General features: G+C 39.7%; 1 protein-coding gene across 1 annotated transcript; it reads left to right on the top strand.

Moving 5' to 3' along the window:
• Positions 1-26666, top strand: VIRMA (vir like m6A methyltransferase associated). Its single transcript, XM_086465096.1, has 24 exons — positions 1-63; positions 2920-3035; positions 3285-3371; positions 4094-4142; positions 4678-4846; positions 5780-5902; positions 6425-6712; positions 7295-8447; positions 9406-9897; positions 10649-10803; positions 12192-12274; positions 12757-12850; positions 12990-13534; positions 14113-14348; positions 15058-15310; positions 16834-17051; positions 18306-18438; positions 19041-19193; positions 20684-20844; positions 21099-21195; positions 22220-22386; positions 22521-22852; positions 23718-23861; positions 24320-26666. Exons 1-24 carry the CDS (start codon positions 1-3, stop codon positions 24475-24477), a joined length of 5469 nt encoding a protein of 1822 aa, XP_086321222.1. The 3' UTR covers positions 24478-26666.
• Positions 26667-26880: the final 214 nt, after the last annotated feature.

The raw sequence follows: 26880 nt of genomic DNA, 5'->3' as shown, positions 1-26880 counted from the left end.
ATGGCGGTGGACACCGCAACCGAGCTGCTGTTTTTAGACACGTTCAAACACCAGAGCGCGGAGGTAACGCGGCGGGGGCAGCGAGACCGCCGCTCCCCTCCTTTTCCTTCTTGCCGGCTGCTGCCGGCGCCCGCCTGCCCGCACCGGGCCCTCCGCGGCCGGCCTGCGGGGCGAGCGGGACGGTGGCAGGCCCCGGCGGTGACAGGCCCCGGCGGTGGCCCTCGCCGCAGCGGGTGGCCGGGCTCCCGCGGAGGGAGGGTCTCCGGTTCCTCCCCGCCTTGCCCCCGAAGCCTTGCCCGGGCCGGGGCGCCGGACCCCGCGGCGCGCCCAGCTCACGGCTCTCCTGGCGGCCCGGGGTGCCGCTGGCGGGGGCTGAGGGAGGGTACGGCGGTGGGGAAGGGGCGGAGGGTTAGAGGTAACGGGGAGGAGAGGCTGGCGGGAAACACACAGAATAAAACTGATTCGAGATGTCCATAAGGGAGGAAGTTAGGGAGAGGGCGGACCGGGGAGCCGCCGGGGAGATAGCTGGTGATTTTCTGTAGCGGACGAGGAGGAGGGGTGCTTGTGTCTATGTGAGATGTTCCCGTAGATTTGGGCGGCCTGTATGCGTCGTGCACAAAGTGGATATTTCAGGCTTGTTTCAGCTGGGAGATCGTGCAAATACTGCACTTGGAGGCTGTTGGGATCCTGAGCATCCTTGAAGCTGCTTGGGTTGCAGCAGGTTTGCTGATGGCTCAGGCCGTTGCGCTGGTCAGGGAGGAAGAAGGGGACTGTCAGGGGAAAATGAAAAGTGTAGTGTAACATGAGAAAGATGTTGTAGAAGTATAGAGTATCTCAGCTGTGTTCATGAACAGGCATTAGGGAAAGAAAATTAAGTATTTTGAGCTGATGCTGCAACAAATGGGGAGTTCTTCTGGAGTCCTTTCTAGCTGCCAGGATCAGAGACACATGTGTATTTTTAATTCTGTTATTCAAGACAGCATTGGGCAGGAAACACTAGCCACCTCTTTTCCTTTGGGTAGGAAAGACGAGCCGTTCCTGTTACCCTCCGGGACAGTATGTTCTCTTATTGGACATTTTTAATTGCGTGTAACGTTTTCTGGGACTTTCATTCTCGCCAGTGACGTTTTCCAAACCTGAACCATATTGGATTTTTATTAAAGAAAAAGCCAAAATGTTTTTTACATGTTGCAGAAAAGCCTTCCTTGTGTTATGCTTACTCTTCAGCTAAATGGATTGTGAGTCTTGCCTTGGAACTTGCAGTTCTTTGAAAGTACTGCTGAGTTTTCTAATAAAATTATGTAGTTGGCTTAGCTCTGCAGTTTAACATGTGTTGGGCAGTTCTGATATAGTTATTTTTTTAAATGTTTTGGAGGGAAAGTGAATTGGATTCACTCGCCATCCTGGTGATGTTGATGCGTGGCTGTTAGGGCGCAATCCCATCTCAATGAAGCAGGAATTTGCCTGGTTTTGGGCTGTGCTGCCGGGGTGCAGCCGCCGCCGCCTTCTCAGCAGCAGCCCTTCCTCCAGAAATTCCGCCTGACACATACAGCTTTTTTTAAAGGCAGAGCAAGGAGCCCCCAGCCCTCGCTCCTCGCCGGCTGCGGTCGCCCCGTTCCTGTCGGTCGAGCTCTGCTCCCTGTCCCAGCGGGGCGGCCTTTTGTTCTCCCTCCGTCCGCTTGTAACGCGGCAGCCCTCGGGGCGAGAGGTTTGTTTGTGTGCTAAAGGAGGTGTACACAGATTTTTTACTAGAGGACAGTAATGTGGGCCCAAAAACACACGCTTGAATATTCTTTTTTAAAGCTTTACTCGTGAGTATTTATTTGTTTATTAGTTTTCTAAAAATCTTCGTACTTTTGTGCCTTATGCTGGTGATTTTGGGGTTTCTTTTGCTTTCTGCTTGTGATGGAAGTTATATGACTTTTGACTGCAGATGAATTTGGGTTTTTTAGTTTTCATTTTTTAGTTATGTTGGTAGACGCTTAGATCAGTTGTTTGGGTTGTTTGTTTGGTGTGGGTTTGGGTTTTTGTTTGGTTTTTTTTCCCTGCTAGTGAGTCTTTGTTAATCCGGCTTGCTAACTGGAAACATTCAGTGAGAAGTGTGATTCTGAGCTTCTGTTCAAGAAAGTCTTTATATGCTTACAGTTGGACACATAGTTGATCTATGTTTACTGTTTTCTGAGTGCAGATATGATAGAGGTGATGTATAAATATAATAAGACCTAATATAGTGCATCTAGTCAGAGGGGACTTTCAGCATTAATTTGGTGGCTGCTACATGAGAAGTCACTGTGACTTTATGATTACTTCCTGGTTTGCTGAAACATCTTTTAGGAGTGCTGAAGCATAACATTTCTTTATACTTGCAACTTCTGTGTTGTAAACAGAAATGTTATTTGCAAAAGGTTTTCAGACCTTGTTGCAAAATTGGAGAAACAAACATTGTACTGACTTTTTGTACAAGTCTAGCGAAACATTTATAGTATCATTATTACTTCTAATATTACATTTGAAATACAGTATTTGCTAGTGTTTAAAATGAAAACATACTTTTTCTTTTTTCCTTAGTTATAAACTTGATATGTTTTACCAAAAAGGAACTATATACTAGTTTTTTCATTAATAATTTAAGTTCCAGTTTTTGCCCTTACCAACATACCTTCTGTTGGAGAAGTTAGAACTTTTTGCTGTTTAAAGGATTCTTGCAAGTAAAGTGAACTAATGATGTAAATAAACCAGTAACGCTTTCTATGAAAAGTACTAGAAGAAAAAAATCTTGTTTAATAGTGTTTATCATTTTACATAATTGAATTTCGTAATTGCTAGGATTGTGACCTTAATTTAATTAATAAAAATCTGAGTACGTTATGTTGTTTCGATTTTACATTTCTTAGACTTTCACTGTTCTTTATTTTGTAGCAAAGTACCAATATAGATGTAGTTCGTTTTCCATGCGTGGTTTACATAAATGAAGTGCGCGTCATTCCTCCAGGAGTGAGAGCTCACACAAGTTTGCCTGACAACAGGGCTTATGGGTAAGTCAAAGATTCTGGGTGTCTGATTCAGAAACACCTTCCTGTTGTTTTTTCTTGAACTTGTATATCTCAATAGAGCCTTGTATATAAAAAAGGTAAAATGCATTTATGTGTCTGCTGAACTGGAAATTATTTTAAGGAATTATTTAGACAGGATAATTTAGAGTTGTGGGGGTTTTTTCCCTTATTAGTCCTGCTTACTCTGATAAGGTGCTTGAATGGTTTAAATTTTACTTTTGCTGTTTCCAGAGAGACATCCCCACATACATTTCAACTGGACTTGTTTTTCAACAATGTCAGCAAGCCAAGTGCCCCTGTCTTTGATAGGCTGGGGAGGTAAGTACTTTCAAGATTCGTGCACGACTTCATTATCTGTCTTTTCTTCCTGAGAATTTTTTAGTGCAGAAAATCACAGAATCGTGGAATGTTAGGGCTTGGAAGGGGTGTCTGGAGATCACCTAGTCCAACCCCTTTGCTAAAGCAGGTTTGCCTAGAGCAGGTGGGTTTTGAGTATCTCCAGGGACAGAGGCTCCACAACCTCCCTGGGCAGCCTGTTCCAGTGCTCTGTCACCCTTAATGTATAGAAATTTTTCCTTATGTTGAGGCGGAACTTCCTGTGTTCCAGTTTGTGCCTGTTGCCTCTTGTCCTGTCACTGGACACCACTGAAAAGAGTCTGGCCCCATCCTCTTGACACCCACCCTTTAGGTATTTATAAGCATTGAAATCCATACTCCCATGATCCGTAAAAAATCTGTGTCTCCCATGATTTTCCTGTTTGATCTGTTCTTTACTAGTTTGTGTTCTTGCCCTTCCAATCTCTGTGGGAGGACAGAGGTTCATGCTTAAAAGAAGATTCTGTTGTTTTTAAACTTACAGAGCACTTACATATGAATAAAAAAGCATTTTGTAGAAATAAGTGATTTTGCGCTCTTGTTTTTAAGAGCATGTATTTGTTCAGTGTTTTATTATTGGCTTATGGGTTTAGTACTGCTGCGTTTCATTTCTGCAAACATGCTTTATATTAATGTAAAAATAACTTTGTGTATTTACTTAACAGCCTTGAATATGATGAAAACACTTCAATTATTTTCAGACCAAACGCAAAGGTAATGCAATGTGATTTAAACCTCCTCTTTTCTACATGTCTGTTGTTTTGGTACAAATATGGTTGTATGTGGGGCATTAGCACTATGTAGAGCATTTGTTGTGTAGGATCTTGTTCTAAAACCTGCGTGTAGTTCAGATCCTCATTAATTTAGAGTCTGCCTCTATAACGGCATGAGTTGTAGATGATTTGATTGCTTAGCAGTTCCTATGGAGATTACCAACAGAACTATCCACTGCTTATGAGCAAACACAAATCAGAACATTGTGGCTGTGGGCCACAGCTAAGCACATAATTTTCCGTTCTGTTTGGATTTATTTCGTTTAGATCAGTGTTTGTGTGACGCACGGTAATGGGTTTTTTTGATTAAAAGCCTGTGTAGATTAGCAAGGAATTGCTAATATTGCAAGGAATTGAAGCCTTTAGAGAAAGATTATTTATTTGTTATAATGATTGATACTTTTAAAGTTTTCTGTGTTCAAAATGTGGGGTAGAGATACTTTAGTGTTTTTTTCGCTTTTCTTGCTTTTGCCCAGGTCAACACAGATGGATTGGTTCTAAGAGGGTGGTACAACTGTCTGACTTTGGCAATATATGGCTCAGTTGACAGAGTAATAAGTCATGAGAGAGAGTCACCTCCTCCACCCCCACCTCCACCCCCACCTCCCCAACAACAGCCTGGTTTGAAAAGAAACCCGAAACACGGTAAGCCTTGTGAGAAGACGTAGATTGATTTTTTTTTTTCTTTTTTTTTTTAAATCAAAATCAACATAATATCCATCTGAAAAAACCACAGTTCTTTCTCATTTTAGATTGCAGTGGCTTTAATTTTCTAGCTTTATGTCTTTGACCTTTAGTTTTGTATTTTCTTTTAGGCTTCTGTTGAATGGTTTTAAGTAGATTCTTGTCTAGTAGTTTTTTTGGGAGTGGATTATTTGGATCTGTTGCTAATTACTTATGATGGTCAAAATGCACTTTAATTTGTATGAGCTCATTAAAATTTAGATGACTGAAATCTCAAAAAAAATGGTTAGAATATTGTTAAAATTATAACAAGAAAATTTCAGTCATAATTAACTTTCCTTTTGTTACTTGTACGTAAGGTACATTACAGAAGAGTCTTTGCTTTGCCTTAGTGTTAGAATGGCCATGAATAGAATTCATGACCAAGTTTCTGCTTCAATTTTGGTTTTAGATTTAGAATTAGAATGGTCTTGTACAAGGTACAGCTGTTGGGCTGCCAAATTTGAATGCTCTTTAGTAAAAACCAGTTGTAACCTGTAAAAACAAGTTAATTAAAATGTAAACTTTTTTTGAAGTAACTCAGATGTTATTGGTAGAGTTACAATATTGCTGGTCTCAAAGCCAATAATGGCAATTACCGATGTTAATTTTAACCCAGTATTGTATTAAAAAAATGATGGTGTTAATAAGTTTGCTTATTGAGGTAGTTCTTGTTTATGTCAAAAGTGACGTCAAAAAACTGCCTATCATACTGCAGATGCAGAATACAGATTAAATAACAGCTGGGAAATGAAGATGTTCCCTAGTCAAAAGTAGCACTGAAAAACTAAAATTTCCTACTTTTATTCCTGTGAGTCCATTAAATGCAAATTTTTATTTTCACAATAAATATAGTTGATGGAGAGAAAGAAGACCAGTTCAATGGCAGCCCTCCAAGACCACAACCTAGGGGACCAAGGACACCTCCAGGCCCTCCTCCTCCTGATGATGATGAGGATGAACCTATCGCAGTGTCAGGTAGAATGAGAACAGACTGTTGTATCTGCTGCATGTCACTGCTTAGTGGAGGCAGAGTTCTGGGTTCCGGCCCGGTGTGAGGTTTCCTGTCTGCTGTTAACTTCTGCTGGGCAGATTCAGTTTTAGGAAAGGGACTTGAATGAAAATTTGTTGGTTGTGTTAAATTATATCAGTTGGAATATCAGCTGTTGACCAATACACGGCTTGAACACACTGCTCATATTTTATATAAATGTTCTGTTGACTCTGGTATTCGTTGCCCTTCTCCTTCATCCCTCTTCAGCATCTGCTGAGTTCGCTGGTCTCCATATGGGTTACAAGTGCCAAGAACTACTTTACGTGTTTCCTTAGTCTTGCTGAGCTAAGTGATTGTTGCTTGTGTTTGGTCAAATCACCTGAAGGTTTTCTTCAAGATGCTTTTTTGTGTCTCCACTATGTGTAATGTGAAATTCTAAAACATATTATTAAGTATTTGGTTTCAGAAAAGTATTCTCATTTCTTAAACTTTGTATGTATTTTTAGTGGTTGGGGAAAAAGAAGATGATGTGGACCATAGGGAGGATTACTTTGAGCCCATTTCTCCTGATCGAACATCCATTCATCAAGAAAGCCAGTATTCTGACGATGGAGAAGTGGAGGAAGATCAACCAGAAGACGGAGAAGATGAAGATGATGTGGATGTTGAGGAGGAGGAGGAGGATGAGGATGATGATGATGGGCATACAGTAGAGAGTATTGGTGATGAGGAGGAGGAAGAGGAAGAGGAAGATGAAGATGAAGAAGAGGGTGAAGAGGAGGAAGAAGGTGAAGGTAAGTGAAAAAGTTAAGGAAAAAAAAAAAAAGTTGGGTTTATGAACTTTCGATGACAGTACCATTATGGTGACGAGGTGCGAAGAGAACTGGATTTTTTTCCCTTGGTCATTGCACCATTGCCTGCCTTATTTGTGGTTCTGACATCTCTTGAGAACAGTATTTTGCTGTGGAATGTTTATTCCTTTATAGTAAATCTTCCTGTTACTTCCTGTAACATTTGCTCTTATCTGTTTAGTTTAAAAATATAGGAAAGTGGTGAAATAAATTATTTCTTAATTAAAAGTCAACAGCATTCCTGTAGTACCTAGTGGTACCCTAGTTAAACTTTTTGCTTTATACATTGTTTTAAATGTCTCTTATTACATAAAAAAAATCTGTCAACTGGGACTTTCACTTATATCTGGAGAGAGAAGACTTCCTGTGTGTTAGTGTGCGATTGTTCTCTAACCAGTAATGTTTGTATTAAATAAATTGCTGCTTTTTTATTTTGAGTGGATTCTGAGCGGTTATGAACTGGTTTATCCATAACCTATTTTATGTCATAACGGAATTTTTTTTTTTTTTTTTTTTTTTTTTTAGGAGATGATGGATATGAGCAGATTTCAAGTGATGAAGATGGAATTGCTGATCTGGAACGTGAAACATTTAAGTATCCAAGCTTTGATATTGAATATACTCCTGAGGATCTGGCATCTGTGCCTCCTGTGACGTATGAACCTTTCGAAAGGGAGCTCGGACCTCTTTTATACTTCAGCTGCCCCTACAAGACTGTATTTGAAAATGAAGTTGGTAAAATAAAGGACCAAGACCCAGAAAAAGAAAATTCAGGGGCAGTGGAAGCCTCAGTTAAATTAACTGAACTGTTGGAATTATATCAAGAGGAAAGGGGTGCAAAGTGGGTCACTGCATTAGAAGAAGTTCCAAGTTTAATAGTAAAAGGATTGAGCTACCTGCAGGTGAAAGACACAAAGCAAGACTATATTACCCAGCTAGTAGACTGGACCCTGCAAGCTTTAAACCTTCAGATAGCTCTCAAACAGCCCATTGCTTTGAATGTCCGACAACTCAAAGCTGGGACAAAATTGGTATCGTCGTTAGGAGAATGTGGGACTCAAGGAATAACGGCACTCTTGCAGGCAGGAGTTATTAACGTGTTATTTGAGCTGTTGTTTGCAGACCACGTATCATCATCCCTTAAACTTAATGCTTTTAAGGCTTTGGATAGTGTTATTAGTATGACTGAGGGAATGGAAATGTTTCTAAGGGGTGGTGTGGATGTACACGAAAAAAGTGGTTATCAGAAACTCCTGGAGCTCATACTGTTAGATCAGACTGTGAGAGTAGTTACTGCTGGTTCTGCAATTCTCCAGAAATGTCACTTCTATGAGATTCTGTCAGATATTAAAAAGGCAGTTGATCAGTTAGCAGAGAACACTCCTTCTCTTCCTAATCACACGGAGCCAGAACAGGACCAGGACTTGGCAGGGCTTGAAAGAACCAGCCAAGAATATGAGAATGATGTGGAGGCTCCTATGGACATGGATCATCTTTTGGAATCTTCTAATATAAGTGAAGGAGAGATGGAAAAACTTGTTAGTCTTCTTGAAGAAATCTTCCATTTGATGGAAACTGCTCCTCATACAATGATTCAGCCACCTGTGAAATCTTTCCCAACCATGGCACGCATTACAGGCCCTCCAGAAAGGGATGACCCTTACCCTGTCCTGTTTAGGTATGGCAAGTTCACTTTCTAGAATCTGGATTGTGCTTATAAAGTCTGAGAGAGTTTGATAGTTAATGTATCTGTTATTTTGTTGTCTTTCAATCAACATAGCATGCATATGACAAGAAGTTAACCTCTTGTTACTACTGGTACTGTGCTAGCCCTTTGGTTGCAGTCATAGATCCTGGATGAGACAGTTGTGGTAGGTGCTGTACAAGTGTATATTTGAAAATTGTTACAGATCTAGGGTGTTTTCCCTTTGTCGTCTTGGAACACGTCCGTGCACATGGATAAAACGAGCCTGGAATACCTCTCCGTATGCCGAGGTGGCAAGGGACAAGCCAGCCCCGGTTAGAAGTCATGCAATTGTGCCAGCATGGCTCAGTGTTGCACAGAACGGGCAGAGGAGCTGAGGCCTGCCTGCTTTCTGCCACTTGAAGGATCCCATGGGCCATTCCTCTCTTAGCAAGTTTCTGTCTAGAAATGATTTCTCTAAATGCTAAGAGGTTTCTTTGATAGTAGTGGTGTAGATCGTGGCTGAATAAAAGTACCTACATGCAAAGAGTCCTTAAATCACCTCTTACGTATGTTATAATGAATAATTTCTTACCACATTTAAAACATTTTATGCAGCGTTGATAATAATTCAAATACAGCAAATTTAATAGAATATAAAGTGTTATTTTCTTTGTAGTTAAGGTGAGGTATTTTGGGGGTTGGGTTTTTTTTGGAGATCAGAACTTTTATATTTAGGGATTTATTTCCTGTAAATATGATAGCAATGACATTTTGTAAGATTAACATTTTGTACTACTTCATAATTACTTATTATTTCTCATAGTCCACAGAGCAGTAGGTACTGAAGCTAGGAGGTGTGCAATTTCATATAATATTATTATGCAGTGTTGACAGATTATTGTAATATTACTGATTATTTTCCTGTTGGTTTTGCTTTTTTTTTTTTAAGGTATCTTCACAGTCACCATTTCTTGGAATGCATTACTTTGCTACTGTCTATTCCAGTGACAGGCGCACATCCAGGTGTGCTCCAAGCTATACGAGATATTCTGCGTTTCCTGGCACAGTCACAGAAGGGTCTTCTTTTCTTCATTTCGGAGTACGAAGCGACGAACTTGTTGATTAGAGCACTTTGTCAGTTTTCTGATCCAGATCAAGAGGAAGGTCTCCAGTCAGATGGTGCCAATGAGGATACTTTTGCCCTGTGGCTCCTGCATTCAACACAGACATTACAGTGCATTTCAGAATTGTTCTGCCACTTTCAGCGGTGCACAGCCAGTGAGGAGACTGACCATTCAGATCTGCTGGGAACACTTCACAACCTTTACTTAATTACCTTTAACCCTGTGGGAAGGTCTGCTGTGGCTCATGTATTCAGTCTGGAGAAAAATCTCCAAAGTCTTATTACTTTAATGGAGTACTATTCCAAAGAAGCTTTAGGGTAATTTATGCATTTATTTATATCCTTTAGGTTTTTACGTTTTATAAGTATCTTTTATAAATAATTCAATAAATTAAAATATTTTTTAGATCGTGATGTTTTTATTTAAAAATCAAACAAAAGAAACTTTTAAGAAGAACAACGTAATAGAAAATCAGGCCTGTCATTTGTGAAGTATTTAATACTCAAACTCTGTGTAGGTGATCCACAAAGGTGTGGTAATATAGGTCAGACTTTTGGCTAGATGAAGAGATCAGTAAGTAGGCAGTTTTCATTCAGGCATAAAATTTGACTGTGAAACAAGCAAAAGATTTGACTGGGGAAACTGGACACTGCACACTTCTGGGGTGGGTGGGAATCTCTCAGTTCTTTAAGTTCTTATAGGTGTTAAAAATAGTCATTATTTTCTCTGGAGGCAGTTCTACTGCTTAGGTAGCAGTGCTTTTAAAACAAGATTTGTAGAACAGACAAAGTTATGGAAGAAGATTTGCCTGCTGCTTGACTCGCTCTCATCTGTTGTGGATGTTGAAATAAATATGAAGTCAATGTAAAAGAAAGCTTTCACTTTTTCAAAAAGCATAGGAGGAAATGGTTTGTGGTTTTTTTTTTTTTGGTTGTTAATTATATGGGGCAATCCTTGGTGAAAGTAAAAGTTCTGTAGATAAGATTTTTAGGGGTCAAAGAATGAAAATGTAAGAGATACCCAGTTGTATTAGCTGAGATCTAAAGAAAATCCTTATTGTTGTTTCAGAGACTCAAAGTCTAAGAAGTCTGTTGCTTATAATTATGCCTGCATCCTTGTTTTGCTGGTGGTTCAGTCTTCCAGTGATGTCCAAATGCTGGAACAACACTCGGCGCCTTTGCTGAAGCTTTGTAAGGCAGACGAAAATAACACCAAATTGCAAGGTACAGTATGTGTCATTATCAACTGAATTGTTTGTATGTATAGAAGAAACCTTTTATATGTGAGTAATTGGTGCTTCATGGTTTGGATGATGTATATAATGAAGTTCCGTTTCCAGCTGCATGTGGTTAGTTGGGTCACTGAGATAATGTGTAGATTTTTTTTTTTTTATTAACGAGACTTAAATAGGAAATCTTTTTAAAGGAAATTATTTTTAAAGTAATATTAACTACATGAATTTTGGATAACTGCAGGAAGTTTGAAATTATTTCTGTGTTGAAAATAGGAGAGTAAATTCTAGTAAAAATGGACTAATTAGTTGGTGAGTTTTGTTGTTCCCTTTAGTGATGTAGCCTTATGGGGTCTTTATATACTAATAACCAATCCTGGGACAGTTTTCTGGCATCTAGGCCAACTGGCATGGAATAGTCCATGTTACCCTGTTACTAAATCTTTTGACCTCCAAACCATGTCTTGATGTGTTCCCTGGCTTGTGTCGACTCACAGATCAGGCCCAAGTCATTTGGAAAAAAGCTGCTGGGGACAATTCTGACACTCTGATGTCCAGAGTTGTGCTCTGCACTGTGTGACTGACACTTGCAGACAATACCAATAATTTCTTCCAAAACTTAAATACACTGAAAAGAAATCAGAATTCTTCAAACTTTTAGTTTAATTCTCTCCTCTGCCGTGCTTTGATTTATTTTCCCCTCACCTGATCATCAGACAGTTTCATGAGAAGCGGGGCTAGTTTATTAAACCAAATCATGAAATCAGTCTGAGAATAGTTGTCGATTGATGTCCGATCAACCTTTGAACCTTCACATTCTTTTAAATATTTTCAGGAACAATGGGTTTTAAAACTGTAAATCTCTTGTCCCAAAAAAGTGGACTAAGAGAGAGACTGTTAATCTATAAGGACTTCCAGTTTTCGTATGTGTTACTGGTGCAGATTGCCTCTGTTTGGGCATTTAATAGGAGTTTGTGTTCAGTTTTTAATAACCTGTTATGTACATTAAGGGGAATGTGCGTTGATCCTTGCTCTTGATGGCATTTTCTTCAGCTGACAGTGGGACCATTAGTGTCTTTTATAAAATATGTTTAATTACAAATAATACAGATAATAAAAGGAAAATTAGTTGAGTGTGTTTGGGTTGACTTGAGCCAAATTTCATCTGCGTACACGATGGGTATTCCCTGTTCTGAAGTCTTATTTTTGTTGATGCTTTTAAGCTGGCTACAGATGCAACATATGCCTCACAAGTGTCACACTTGGCCTTAGTACCTGTTGTGTAAATTAAGTACGTTTTTACTGAAAAAAGTTTTAGGTTCATAAATGCACTGACAAGTTACTTGATTAAGTCTTTTTTTTTTTTTTTTTTCCCCCTAGAGCTCAGCAAGTGGCTTGAACCTTTGAAAAATCTTAGATTTGAAATAAATTGTATTCCAAATCTCATTGAATATATCAAACAGGTCAGTAAAATAGAGATAGATGCTATCTTTTAGTTGTGCTCTATAAGCTTAGAACTTTTGTAGTTTCATATTTTATCTTAGGTATATACTAGCATATGATATTAAAAATGTATATGATTACCTAAAACAGATGGGTTTATTAAAGCTTATGATCATGGCCAGTTTTGCACACATATATAATTAAATAAATATTTAAATATTTATTGAAACAAAATCTAAAGTAACTACATGATGCAAAGATCCAACTGTTTAGGTCTTTCAGCTTCCCATAATACCACAACGCAAATGTTGACCCTCGTTTTTTTTGCTTCTGCTGTATTTGTGACTGCTTTCCAAAAGGTGGAATAATTGAGCTTAAATTTTGTGGAATACTTACAGTAACTAAATACAGAATTTGAATACTAAGCTAGTGATGTACTTGTAAAGTCCTTTCTTGTAATAATACTCTTTTTTTTTTTTTTTTTTTTTTTTTCCCTTATAAGAATATTGACAGTTTGATGACCCCAGATGGAGTTGGCCTTCCTACTGCACTTCGCGTTCTTTGTCATGTTGCATGCCCCCCCCCTCTGGTAGAAGGTATGGTTGATACATTTGTACTGCTTAACATGGAAGTTGTAGTTTTCCGAGTCTTCTACTTAAACGTGTGTAAAGTGTCACTAAAGTGATTGCCCAGGAGAAACCAGACATACAGAAATGTTATTTCTTTTCCATGCAGGTCAACAGAAAGACCTTAAATGGAATCTTGCAGTTATTCAGCTCTTTTCTTCTGAGGGAATGGACACCTTCATCCGGGTATTACAGAAGCTGAACAGCATACTTATTCAGCCATGGCGACTCCATGTCAACATGGGCACCACGCTTCACAGAGTTACTACAATTTCTATGGCCCGCTGCACACTTACTCTCCTTAAAACCATGCTAACAGAACTCCTGAGGGGTGGATCTTTTGAATTCAAAGACATGCGTGTTCCATCAGCACTTGTTTCTTTACACATGCTCCTGTGTTCCATTCCTCTCTCAGGCCGCTTAGATAGCGATGAACAAAAAATTCAGAATGATATTGTTGATATCCTACTGACTTTTACCCAAGGTGTTAATGAAAAACTTACAATTTCTGAAGAAACTTTGGCGAACAATACTTGGTCTTTAATGCTGAAGGAAGTTCTCTCTTCAATTGTGAGAATTCCTGAAGGATTTTTCTCTGGACTTATACTGCTTTCAGAATTGCTGCCTCTTCCACTGCCCATGCAGACGACTCAGGTATAATTTAGATTTATTTAGTTTTAAAAGAATTTTAATTATGTATAACCCTTGGACTATTTTGGTAGTTCTGGAGTAAGCAGGTGTGTGGAAGAATGAATTAAAGTTTCTGTAAAGCATTTGTGTTCAGATAGATTCTTTGGAGTTACATCTTTTTCTTCAGAAACAACATTGTTGTTATTTGGAGCATCTTTTTAAATTAGCAGTCATATGTTGTCTTTTGTTCCTTGTGAAATTATCTAGACTCCCATTCTATTACTAAATGATTGGCTATGAAGCCTTTAAATTTAACTCTGCATGCCAAACTGTCAGTGTATTAAGGCTCTCTTTTGGCATGGATCTTCAATTTGTGATCTTTAATAAGTAAGCATGAAAGGTGTGTGACAAACCGTGCTCCTGAAGGAATACCTAATTTGCTGGAATTGTGCCCTGTCATTCAGTGATAACAATGAAAATGGCATTCCATGTTTTTGATGAGGACAGTATTGCTATTTAGTCTTTGTTTATACCTTGTGATAGAATTCAGGTTTTATGGTAAAAGTTGAAAGGAAAAACCTCCTGTCCTTCTGTTCCTGCAGGTAATTGAACCACATGATATTTCCGTGGCACTCAACACCCGGAAGCTGTGGAGTATGCATCTTCATGTTCAGGCCAAACTGATCCAAGAGATAGTTCGATCTTTCTCCGGTTCGTCTTGCCAGCCTATTCAGCATATGTTGAGACGTATTTGTGTTCAGTTGTGTGACTTGGCTTCACCTACTGCTCTTCTTATCATGAGGACTGTATTGGATCTGATTGTAGAAGACCTGCAAAGGTATCTTTGTTTCTATTGCAAAGATTTCTTTCATGAACTGCTAAATCCACCTTGGTTCTGTGCAGTAGATTTAGCAGGAGGAAAATACTTTCAGAAACATTACTTGTCCATTATGAAGTGAATGAATTCTCAGCCCAGTGCTATATACTTGACAATGCTTAATGTTGCCAAGGGTATGTTTATGGTAAGTGTTTTAGGAAGATTTTTTTCAAACTGACCCTATGAAGCCTTACCTCATCTGTGAAGTGCTTCTAAAGGACTTGTCTGATATAAATAGGAAAAGTAGGCCAGTAAAGTTTGCTATATTGGGATTTGTGTGCCAACAGGAAAATGTTAGATGTTTGTGAGCTGGAGGAAGTTGAATACTACAAATTCAGAGGGGTTTGGAACAATGAGTACTGTTTATTTAAAAGTGTAATTATCCACATAGAATTATATACTGTTTGTATAAAAGCGTATTTATCTGTATACAATTAGATGCCCTATAGCGTGTTAAATTCATAGTAGATTAGTTAATTTGTGATGCAACCAGAAGTCATTTAGTGAAAGTTGAGCAGTTTTCAAAAAGTAAATGAAACCGTCAGTTTAAGTATGTAAACTAGGTGTTTTTTTTTAAAAATACAGAATTATGACTCCTGTAATGGTTGTTTTTATAGTTTTTTTAATCACTTTAAAACAGCTTTTTCAAATTGCATTGATATCCTTTCAGCAACACAGAAGATAAAGAGAAGCAGTACACTGGACAGACCACTCGACTGCTTGCTTTATTGGATGCCCTGGCTTCACATAAAGCTTGTAAATTGGCTATTTTGCATCTTATCAATGGAACTACTAAAGGTGATGAGAAGTATGCAGAGGTTTTCCAGGAGCTCTTGGCTTTGATGCGATCGGCTGGGGACAATGTCACTCATCAACAGTGTGCTGAATATATAACTTCCCTTTTGCAGTCCCTCTGTGATCAGGTATTTTCGAGATTTAATGCATAATGGCTGTTGATAATTGTAGGGGACAAGTGAGGTTATTTCTTAGGTGCCTGCTTTTTTCCAAAAGAAAAAAAGAAAATTGAACATGATTAAAACACAAAAAATAAAAATATGCATGGTAGGCTTCTTTGGCAGACTTCCTATCTTGTAAACCCTTTTATTCTATGATATCCCTTTTGCATTATGTGCACTATTCTGGTAGCTCATTAGAGACCAAAAACTGAATGGCAGAGACTGACCGTCCCCTCAGCTGAGAGGGATGTCGTTTCTCCCTGTGGGCCACTAGCAAAACTATTTGCCTCTTACCTGGTTGAATAAACGTGTATCTCTTAGTTGTCTAACTGAAACCTCTTAAAAATGTATTCCAAATATAAAGATAACATGTGATATGCTGCTACCATAAAACTCCACCATTAAAAAACAAAGCACCTAAGTTACTAGAGCAAGGTAAGAAACGTTACCTGAAAGGTGATTCATAGACTAGCCCCAGTAGTTTCTCATTAGTTGCATGCATAGATTTGCATGTCACTATTTGCCTTACTAGTTGCATGTGTTTATTTGCTGTAGTGTTTACCCACTTATGCAAAAGACTTTTGGGTGTTTTTGGTCAGTAGAGGTTAATCAGCCGTTCACATACAAACAAGACATCTTTGCCCATGCAAATTCATTGTGAAAGGCAATCTGGTTTTATTTTATGTAAAATATGGAGGGGGCAGTAGACCTCAAACTTCCTAGGTTGTGTCTGCAGCCTCTTAATTTTCATAGAACCACAGAATCATAGAGTATCTCAGGTTGGAAGGGACCCATAAGGATCGTGGAGTCCCACTCCCTACTCCTTGCAGGACTACCTAAACCTAAAGCATATGGCTAAGAGTGTCGTCCAGATGGTCCCTGAACTCTGCCAGGGCTGGTGCCATTACAGTTTCCTTGGGGAGCCTGTTCCAGTGACCGACCACCTTCTCAGCGAAGAACCTAATGTGCAGCCTGAACTTCCCCTGACGCAGCTGCGTTCTATTTCCTCATGTCCTATTGCTGGGTACCAGAGAGCAGAGATCAGCACCTCCCCCTCTGCTGCCCCCCTTGAGGAAGCTGTAGGCTTTGATGAAGGCACTCCCAAACCTTCTCTTCTCCAAGCTGAACAAACCGTGACCTCAGCTGCTCCTCAGGTTTTGATGAATGCTTTCAGATTAAGGGACAGTTGGTCTACCTACTGTACACACATCCAGTGACCATTCGGCCTTTAGTTGTGGCTCTGCTATTGCATTTCACCTCTTAAAGCTTTTACGGTTTTAAAAATCATATGGTTAGTAACTCTTAACAGAACCAAATTAAAAAGGAGTACCCTGAATTAGTATTTTACTGGTCAGTAATTGAAGTACTGGAATGAGATGATAAAGGAGTAGTGAAAGACCCTAGTGCTTCTGACTTCATCTATGGTTTGTACTTACTGCTGGTATGCAGAATGCATTTTTTACCATGTGTATAATAATTGTTTTTTATAGGATATTGCACTCATTTTGCCAAGTTCATCAGAAGGTTCTGTGTCTGAATCGGAGCAGCTTTCCAACTCCTTACCAAGCAAGGAGCTGATGCCCTTAATTTGTGACTGTCTGATGGAAACATTAACTAATTCTGAGAGCAGTTACAGTTGTCTGCTGACATGTATCCGAACAATGATGTTCCTTACAGAGCATGACTATGGCTTCTATCACTTAAAGAGGTATGGTATTGTAAGATATCGCTGGCAACTTAAAATTACTTAAAAACTTCTGCAGTGTGAAATCATTTCCTACTCATCTAGTAGGAAATGTTGAGGATGAGGCACCTGAACTTTTATTTCTCTTTGGGGCGATTTTACTCACTATTTTGGTCTTCCTTCACTTGAGATTTTACCTCTGAATCATTTCTGCAGTAAGCACACAGGAGTATTTTCTTTCAAGAAACAACCAAAGCGCTGAAAAAAGGTTTGTAGACTCATTTCCCCACTCCAAGGCTGGAGAATTAGAATGAGATACAGTGCTCATGTCCTTCTCTTCTGAGTCACTAAGTAATTAGAGCTCTTGGCGGGGGACATTGGAGAGCTGTCTGTCATTCCCTTGATTTTGAGGGTGTTCGGTTTGCACTTCCCCAGAGTGTTCTGAGCTCCAGGCAATTAAGGCTTTTGAAGCAAGGATTATTTTTTTTTTAAACTACTTCTGTTGACTCCACTCCCTTTTTAACAGAATATACCCATGCATTGGACAGTACTGTGTTGTTTTGACAAATTCATGTCCTGTGTTTGGACCTGTTTCTGTCCACTGAAGGTGAGGTGCAGAGAGGCAAGAAAGTTGTGAGGTTCTCAAAGACAAAAAGGTGGTACCTGGAGCCTTGTCAATAAAAGATTGTTCAAAACACTCTTCTAAGAGGTGCTACAGAACTGTGCTGCTTGGATTGCAAGCAGCTGTACAGCCCCCATATGAAAAATAAGCAGGTTAAAGGTGCTGTTGTTTCTATGATCCTGTATGTCTAGCGTCAGCTTCAGTGTGCAGCCTTGCTGTTTCTATGTTGATGATTACCTTTGTGGTTTGTTTCTGCAATTAGGCATCAAGGGGTGCAGTGGAATTGTAACAGCAAGCATGATCCTGCTTTATACACCAGGCCCTTGTGCAAGGAAATATTTCTATACTCCTGTCCCTTTTCTGCTGAAGATGAAAATGTATTCTTGCAAGATTTCTTGCAGGTTTTAGAGGTATTGCTGTAGTACATATAGCTGTATGTGTGCAGTCTGGAATATCTGCCAACAGCACTGTTGAAAGCAAGAGTGTAGTACAGAGAAAATAATGAAGCTCCAACTTCATAATTAAAACTCAACTTGATAATTGTAAAATTTACCAAATTAGTTGCATATCTGTTGTTTTCTTGTAACAAGTTACAGTGGGGTGGTCACAACGTATGCACTCATAAAGTATTTTCTCTCTTTTCATTATGAAAACAGCTCTCTAAGAAAACACAGCAGTGCTCTGTACACTGTGTTAAAGCGAGTAATAACTAGTTTTAGCAAAGACACGGGCGAACTGGCCTCTTCCTTTTTGGATTTTATGCGACAAATTCTAAACTCTGATACGCTGGTAAGTGAATATGTATTGAATACTTACACACACTCAGCTGCATTTCTTTGAAATCTGCAGCGTGAGACACATTCAAGAGCAATTATTTCAGAAAGGAGTTGGCTGTGCACATTGCTGTGTAAGGCTTTTCCACCCGCAGTGTTAGTGCTGTCTTCAGTTTTTAATGAAATCCATTGAAAGCTGGGCAGAATGTATGTTTAGTAAATAACAGGGGTTTTCAGTAGGAAGAATGGCATATTGAGTCATACTGATTTCGTAAGTGAATAGCTTGCTATTCTGTCGAGGTTTTAGATTCATAGCATCCTGTTAGAGAGTTACTGTATTGATATGTAATATAGAAAGGAATCTAAAATATTTGTTGATTCTGTGATACAAACCTCAGCTTATCTAGGAAAGGGTTCCATTCATCTCGATGCAGCATCTAAACTTGCCCATTGAAGTGTACTTTATTAAAATAATTTGCATAATATGTTTTTAAATCAAGAGATTACTCTTGTTTTGTTAGATTTGCTCTAATGTACATTTGAATTCTAAGGGGTTTGCAGTCCAGAAGTGTAATGAATATTTCTGTGTACTCATTTCCCACTTGTCAAATATTTCAGGGATGTTGTGGAGATGACGGAAGCCTTATGGAAGCAGATGGATCTCATCCAGGCAGAACGCTGGGTCTAACTACTGCAGAGTTAAAACATCTACTGCAGAACAAAGAAGAAACCCCAGAAAACCTGCTGCTTGATCTGGAGAAACATGTTATGGTAAAAGAATTTAAATAGTTGATGTTGCGGTCTTGTACCTGAATGTGTTTTTAAAAGAATATAGGCTGTCCACTCTTGATGAGAAGGGGGTGCAATTCTGCGGCATACCTTGCGGGATTGGTATTAGCTGTTGCCATTGTTTCCATACTGATGTCCGAAATCACCTGTTCTGGTGCAGGATGGATTCTGGTTGTATTGTTTGTATTGTGGTAATGCTAAGAAGTTTCAGGTAGGGCTGGGATCCCCTTGTGCTTGGGAGTATTTGCACACCATAAGAGCACAGGCAGTTAACTGTGCGATGAAAGGCAGCGAATGCGTACAACAGAGCACTGGGTAGTGGTGAAGAAGACTGTTAATGTAATAAGCAACAGGAACCACTGCTTAGCAGTGGCTTGGGGTTACTGGTGACCAGTAACAAGTGGAATACCCAGGAGTCCATACTGGGGATGATATTGTTAGATGTTTTAATGAGAGACTGAACATGGATACATCTTCAGTGAATTTGTGGATGACAGTAAGCTGGGGGAGTCATTAATGTGACAGACAGCAAAGCCTCAATCCAGGGGGACCTCAATAAACTTTTTAGGATCCATTTAGCAGAAAGCTTGTGTGGTTCGTTAGGAAAAATGCAAAGTTCTGCACTGAGAGCAGAGTAGCCCCATGCCTCACACTCCTTTTGGTAATTGCAGATGATAAAACCAGGGGCAAAGGGGCAGTGGCCTCATATTGTAGGTTCAGAGGTTCAGGTTGACATTACCAAAAAAAATCAGTGAGAGGGAAGTGCAGCACTGGAACAGGTTGCTCAGCGTGGCTGTGGGCTCTCGATCACCGGAGCTTTTTTGAGATGCAGCTACGTAAAGTTATGGCTGACCTGATTTGGCTTTGACGGGCCTGCTTCAAGCAGTGGGCGCTGGACTAGAGGATGTGCAGAACTCAACGCATCTAACATTGCTGTGATTCTAACTGCAAACTTAACTCTGTTACTCAAAGCTAATCCTACATAATTGATGGCAGCCGTGCAGTAGGTGGCTGATGTAGAAGAGTCCATAAACCAGCTGCTTTGCAGCCTGTTGGTCACAAATACCTTCCCAGTGCCGTACTCACTCCTGTCCTTTCCCTGGCCGCCTGCACCTGTGGTAGAAGATTAAAAGCCACAGCTGTGCCGAAGGAAAAATAGCGGACACTTGGAATGCTCTAGCAGAGAGCTTGTTAACTAAAACCTGGGGTGATGCCTTTGTTAGGACTGTGTTGTGGAGGTTATTGCATCAACTGGAAACGAAGACTAGAATGTGCAGGTGGTGACATGGTTTGTTTTATAGCATACTGAGGAGCTCTGCTGTTGTTTGTGTACTCGGGTGTCTTAGTTTTGCTATTTGTGGATGGATAGGCTGTTTGTGTAGTAGCCCCCTCCTTTTTTTTTTTAATTAGCAAAAGTATATTTCCCTCTCTGAGGAGGGGAAAAAGTTCTGACTTGTGCTGTGTTGACTTAGGATCGTTCCAAGGAAGATGATGGCCTTGAATCCCTACTGGACAACATCGTTGGAGTGAGGCAGATGTTGGAATCGGCGGGTGATTCTTGCCCGCTGAGTGACCAAGATGTAGAGCCTGTTCTTTCTGCACCAGACTCTCTTCAGAATTTGTTTAACAACAGGTAAAATGGTTAAGTGTGTGAGCATGCTACCTGTGACTTACTTAAGAAAATGCAATAATTTATGCATGAGTATATTACAAACAGGATCTAAACAGCACTGTCGTCGCTGCTACCGACTAGTCCCAGCGTATTTAATGTCATGCAAGCAGCAGGGGTAAGGCAGCAACCTTCACCCCAGGTTCTGTGACGCTGTGTGTGCTTGCAGTTGGTTGTAGTTCATAAGCAAAGAGGCATTTGGCATTGTTCTGTTGCAGGACTACGTACGTGTTGGCAGACGTGATGGATGACCAGCTAAAATCCATGTGGTTCTCACCCTTTCAGGCTGAAGAAATAGACACTGATCTCGATATGGTAAAAGGCTTTGTTAACGTAGCTTAAAAATGAAGGTTAACCTGAGCTAGTAGCATCAGAAATTCATATGGCCAAATGGTTTGTTTTCCTGAGCTCACCCTTGTAAACTGACACAGAAACAGGGGTTGGCGTTGGTTAAGGGTGGTTGTCAAATGCCTTCAGGTTCACTCAGAAGCGGCCGCAAGATCGGCACCTTCTGCAGTGCTGTAATGCAGAAGTCATCTCCTTCAGAGGAACGGTTGTGTCAGTCCTAACCTGCGTTTGCATTGCTGCTGGGGCTTTTCAGCAGTTTGTGTTAAATGTAGGTAAAGGTTGTGATTTTTTTTTTTTTTTTTCCTTGCTTGTCTTCCGCCACTGCAGTAATATCCAAAGAGCCTGATAGCAACAGGCTTTTTTAAAGAATCTTTGCTCTGATGCAATAAAAGTGGAAAATGGCAGTAGTAAATGCAGCTACTTGCACAAAAACTTCTTGTAATTTTTAAAAATATACAATGACATTCTTTTTTTTTTTAAACTAAGCAGTTGGCAGTGTCTTAACTTCTTATGTGAGAAATAATCAGTTTCTGTTGACTTTATTGCCTTCAGACTTTCTTTTTTAGTTTTACTTTTTGTTAAGTTACATGCAAAGATACTTGTGTTTTACTTTCTTAAGCAAAACCAAAACTGTTGATTGCTGTAAAAAAGCAGCACGAATAAATTTACAGTACAGTTAGGTTAAGCAAGAGAGTGCCTCGCTGTAGGTTGGTTAGTGATAAGGTGGGTGTTCGTACTTGAAAGCTATGCCCTTGACTTCACCGAGATTCAGAACCATCAAGATAATTTTGCTGCAGCTCTGCTGCTTTTTTGTTTTGTTACTGCTGCTTTTTTGTTTTGAGCCACACTACTGCATGAAAAGGTAGAGGATGGAGCTGGTTTTGCTCTAGTAGAAGGACCTTAACTGAACCTCATCCATCCTGATGCAGCATCTTTTCTTCAGAGGTGCTAGTAATGATCGTTGTGATAAAACTAAACTCTGTCATTGCAGGTAAAGGTTGACTTAATTGAACTGTCAGAGAAGGGCTGCAGTGACTTTGACTTGCAAGCTGAATTAGAGAGGTCATTTTTGTCAGAACCATCATCTCCTGGCCGCACAAAAACCACCAAAGGGTTCAAACTTGGCAAGCACAAGCATGAGACCTTCATAACTTCAAGGTAAGATGAGTTTAATGAGTAAACAGTGTATTCAGCACTGATTTGTATATTGCATCTCTGATATGGAGAATGCCTGACCTTCAGTATGAATTCATTTTTACACTAACTAAATAAATCATGGTTTCTTGTGACAGTGGAAAATCCGAGTACATAGAGCCTGCAAAGAGAGCTCATGTTGTGCCACCACCAAGAGGAAGAGGCAGGGGAGGATTTGGACAAGGAATTCGACCACATGATATCTTCCGTCAGAGGAAACAGAACACGAGCAGGCCACCCTCCATGCATGTGGATGATTTTGTTGCTGCAGAGAGCAAAGAAGTGGTTGCTCCAGATGGGATACCACCAGCCAAAAGGCCACCAAAAGTATCACAGAAGATTTCTTCACGTGGAGGTTTCTCAGGGAATCGTGGAGGACGAGGAGCTTTTCACAGTCAGAACAGGTTCTTTACACCACCTGCTTCAAAAGGTAAGTTGTTTCCTGTATTAGAATAAGAGTAAACCAATGCTGAAAATGCTTCAGTAACACCAACCCAATTTACTAGCAGTTAATATCCCTGGTGTGGGATATTCCTGAAGCAGTGTGATTGCAGCAAGTTGTTTAGCACTAGAAAAGGTTCTCTTGAGTGCTGTGGAATTGAAACAAGGCTGCAAGTTCCTGTGTTGCCTCTTTCTCCCTCGCTTTTAGCAACGGGGCTAGCTGTTTTCTTGTAGCAGCCGTTGGAGGGCCTCAGAGATGCAGTCAGAAAAATAAGAAGCCCTTTCTACCATTTGTGACGTGGTAGTTCCTGAAATCAAGCATCACAATGCATCTCTGGGTTTAAATGAGGCTTTTGAATAAAAGGATGGAAGATACTGAGAAGGACAAGATGCAATTTTCAGTGAACCTGGAGGTTCTAGCTACAGAGTGTTAAGTTTCTTTCATATATAGACAAGTTTGCATTCCTTTCCCTTCCATCCCGTAATTAGGGCAAGTCCTTGCAGAGTAGAAACAGAAAATACTTCCATTTAGTAAAGTTATAAATACTAGGATTTACTTTACCACAAAACCTGAAAGTATAGGAGTCTGTCTTAGTACACTAGATAACGTGAATTCTTTTAGATTTAAGTTCATGTATGAAAAATAGATATTTTCCCCGACTCTATATAATACAGTAACTTGCAGACTTGGAGTTAGAATGCTGAGGGTATGTTGGTGCAGAGTAGCTTTGTCTATTTGAATTACGTAAATGTTACGTTTACCACCCTGAGTATTGTGAACATTGAAATGAAAAAAAGAAAAAAAAAAAGTGATGTTTGCTCAACAGCGTGTGGGTTTTTCTCTCCCTATCTAGGAAATTACAGTCGTCGTGAAGGCGCTCGAGGCTCAAGTTGGAGTGCACAGAGTACGCCCAGGGGCACCTACAATGACAGTAGAGGTGGTCAAAGCAATTTTAACAGGGGTCCACTGCCACCATTGAGACCATTAAGTTCAGCAGGTACATGGTATTCATATGGGCATCGAACTATACAAAATTCCTTGAATTTCATTTTTGCTTTACAAATGAAACCATGCAAGGATGCTGCAGACACCTTGAAATTCAGCAAATGTTTTAAGCATTTATGAACAGTTGTCACTGAGACTGTCAAATGCGTGCTTTCATACGAACTGCCCTGTAATCCGTAGAACTTGCTGAATTGAACACTTGATCGCAGAACCTTAATTTTGCATTCAGATTTTTGCAATTCAGTTGTCTTCGTACCTACATGGTAATTATAGAGCCCATCAGAGCGAAAATGCTTGCCTAAAAGAAAAGTGAAAAGTAAAAGGAGAAAACAGACCCCGTTTGTGTCTCATCCTGTTTTTGGTTCGTTTGCTTTCCCAGCAGCTACTACGCCTAGGGCTTTTTTTTTTTTTTTTTTTTTTCCAACTGAGTATACTTTTCTTTGCTTTAAGGCTACCGACCGAGTCCTCGCGATCGTGCTTCCAGAGGCCGGGGAGGAATTGGACCGTCTTGGACAAGTGCTAATAGTAGTAGCAGTGGTGGCTCAAGAGGAAAGTTTGTTAGTGGAGGCAGTGGAAGAGGCCGTCATGTACGTTCCTTCACACGATAAAATGAGACCTAATGGAACAGCCCAACCATGTGGATTTCTGTGAAGATGACAAAAAGCAGCGGCACTAAAGGACCAATTCAGTTACTGGTATCTGGAGGACACCAAGAGAATATTTTTGTCCGAAGAAAAGTTTTTGTTTGATACAAGACTCGAAATTTCAATAAAATTCAAGACTTTTTGTGTACAATTGTAAATTTTTTGTTCCTTTTGAAAGAATGTTTTAATTTTTTTGTGGACTTCTGTAGACAATACTCAGTAAAGAACCTCTTTGAGTTAAGACTTGAAGGACTTCTAAATAATCATTGTGCCAAAAGAAAGGTACAGATATTTTGTGTGTGACTTGTTACTGCAAGAAAATTAAAAATATATATATAATGTAAGGCAATTTTAGTTTTTTTCTCTCAGGTTTAGAGCCATTAGCCCCTTTTTTTTTCTCCAGCCAGTCCGAGTTATGATGAGTGAGGTCCATCTGATGGCAGTTGAAGTAGCAGGTGATGGAAGATTGACTGAAATCAACTAATCTGTGAAAGGATACAAATGTAAACATAATTTATGTAGGTTTTGTTGTACATCTTTGGTAATGCGATCAGATGCTTAAATCAGATCCCACACCTGTTAAAATGAGTAGAAGATCTGTCACTGACTTCAAGGAGACTAAGAAAACATTCCAGCATTTTCTTTACAGCTCCAGCTCATGCATGAGGAGCACAAGGGTTATTTCATTGGAAAACAAAGAGTATTCTTTGAAGGTAAAAGGCAAGATACCTGAACCCATAGAGAGCCTGGAGTTGATGCATTGCCTGTCTCTCTGCTGGCTTGCCTGGTTGAGGAGAAGGCATAGAGAGAGATGGATAAACTGAGCAACCACACGGTGAAGTGCTGAACCTTCCCTTGGGGTGGATGTTTGGATTTTTGTTTCTGTAATTAGACTGAGATACAGTGTGGAAAGAAAAACTTTGAGAAGCAGGAATTAATACAGAAATGTTACTACTCAATTCAGCTCTAAATTTATTTTCATACTACATTGAAGTAAGCTTTGTGTATGTTTGCATTCCTCTGGGCTCCATGGGATTTTGCAGAATTAACCGATTCTCAAGAGCCTTTTAGTGTATCTTTGGATGGGGTGGGGAGTGGCAGCTTTTTCTGAAGGCCATACACAGTTTTTACAAACGAGCTCCGCTGTCAGGCTTAGCTGAGCTCAGTTGTCACTTACGCTTTGGTCTCTTGATGTTACAGAGGTGCTGTAAAGGGGTCTTAAGTGCTTCAATAAGGCCCAATTGTAAAGTCCTTATTTTACCTAACGTTGACTGACTTTGGACAGCTCTTCTGCCCAGACTCATAAACTATAACACCCTATTTTAAGTCTTTCTAAAGTGTGATACTACTTTAAATTCAGGTTTTTTGTAGTTATACCGCCTGGCTAAAGTAGGTTTGTATTTGATGCCCAGAAGCCCCCTATTATGTGCGCTTTCTCTGTGTGGAGACTCTGGGACAGTGTCCCGCTGTGAAAGGCATTTGGGTTGCACAACATCAGTTGACGTAACCTGTGAAAGTGGTAAATGTGTATGAATTGACTGCGTGCAGCTAAAGGGAATAGTGTCAGCTCACAAGGGTATGTGTTTTAACATTGTTTAAAATAACATGAACAAAGATTTGGATTGGAAGCCAAACAATTTTCTGACTGGTAAAATAACAGGAAGATGTAATTTTACTGATAATGCAGCTGTTATGACTAAAATGGGTGGAGCTCTCGCACACATTACAGGTATTAATGCTAATTTTTTTAAGGAGCACTGCATAAATATTTTTAAAGCTGACTAGCTCCTTCAGACCATGTTTAAGGTTGTTTTAATTTTTTTAGAAACTTTACTGTGTTGGAAACTAGCAGGGATATGAATCATTTGTTTTCTGGCAGGGAATTTGAAATGAAAAGTAATAGAAGTGTCACACATGGAATAAATATGTAAATATTTAGTACTGGTTCCTGAAAGTTTAAAATATATGGCATGTCACACTAGTCATTTTCAAAGGAGGGGGAAATAACAGATTGGTTAAATCGTTTGATGTATGGAAGCTCTGTAAATTTAGTTGAACTTGAAAAAGAAGTATATGTCTATCATGTTTTGGTTTGGTGGTGGTTTGTTTTTGTTTTTTTTTTTTTTAATGAATTCAGTTCTGTGACCCTTCAATGCAAAGTGATTATTTTCTTGGATAAATTTCAACTTTAAATAGTGCTGTGTAAAACTTGGGAGTTATTTGGTTTGCTCTTTTAAACTGGATTCCTACCATGAGTAAATAACACTTTAAGCATTAAAATCTGCTTTTTATACTCTGCCCCAAAAGCACTTTTCAAGTTCTGTCGCCTGACTGGAGCACCCGAGCCCTGCCAGCGCACCGCTGAGG

Source organism: Leptosomus discolor, chromosome 5 (genome assembly GCF_034619465.1).
Source record: "Leptosomus discolor isolate bLepDis1 chromosome 5, bLepDis1.hap2, whole genome shotgun sequence".
Taxonomy (NCBI): Eukaryota; Metazoa; Chordata; class Aves; order Leptosomiformes; family Leptosomidae; genus Leptosomus; species Leptosomus discolor.
The sequence above is the reverse complement of the archived record's forward strand: the minus strand, read 5'-3'. Positions and strand labels throughout refer to the sequence as shown.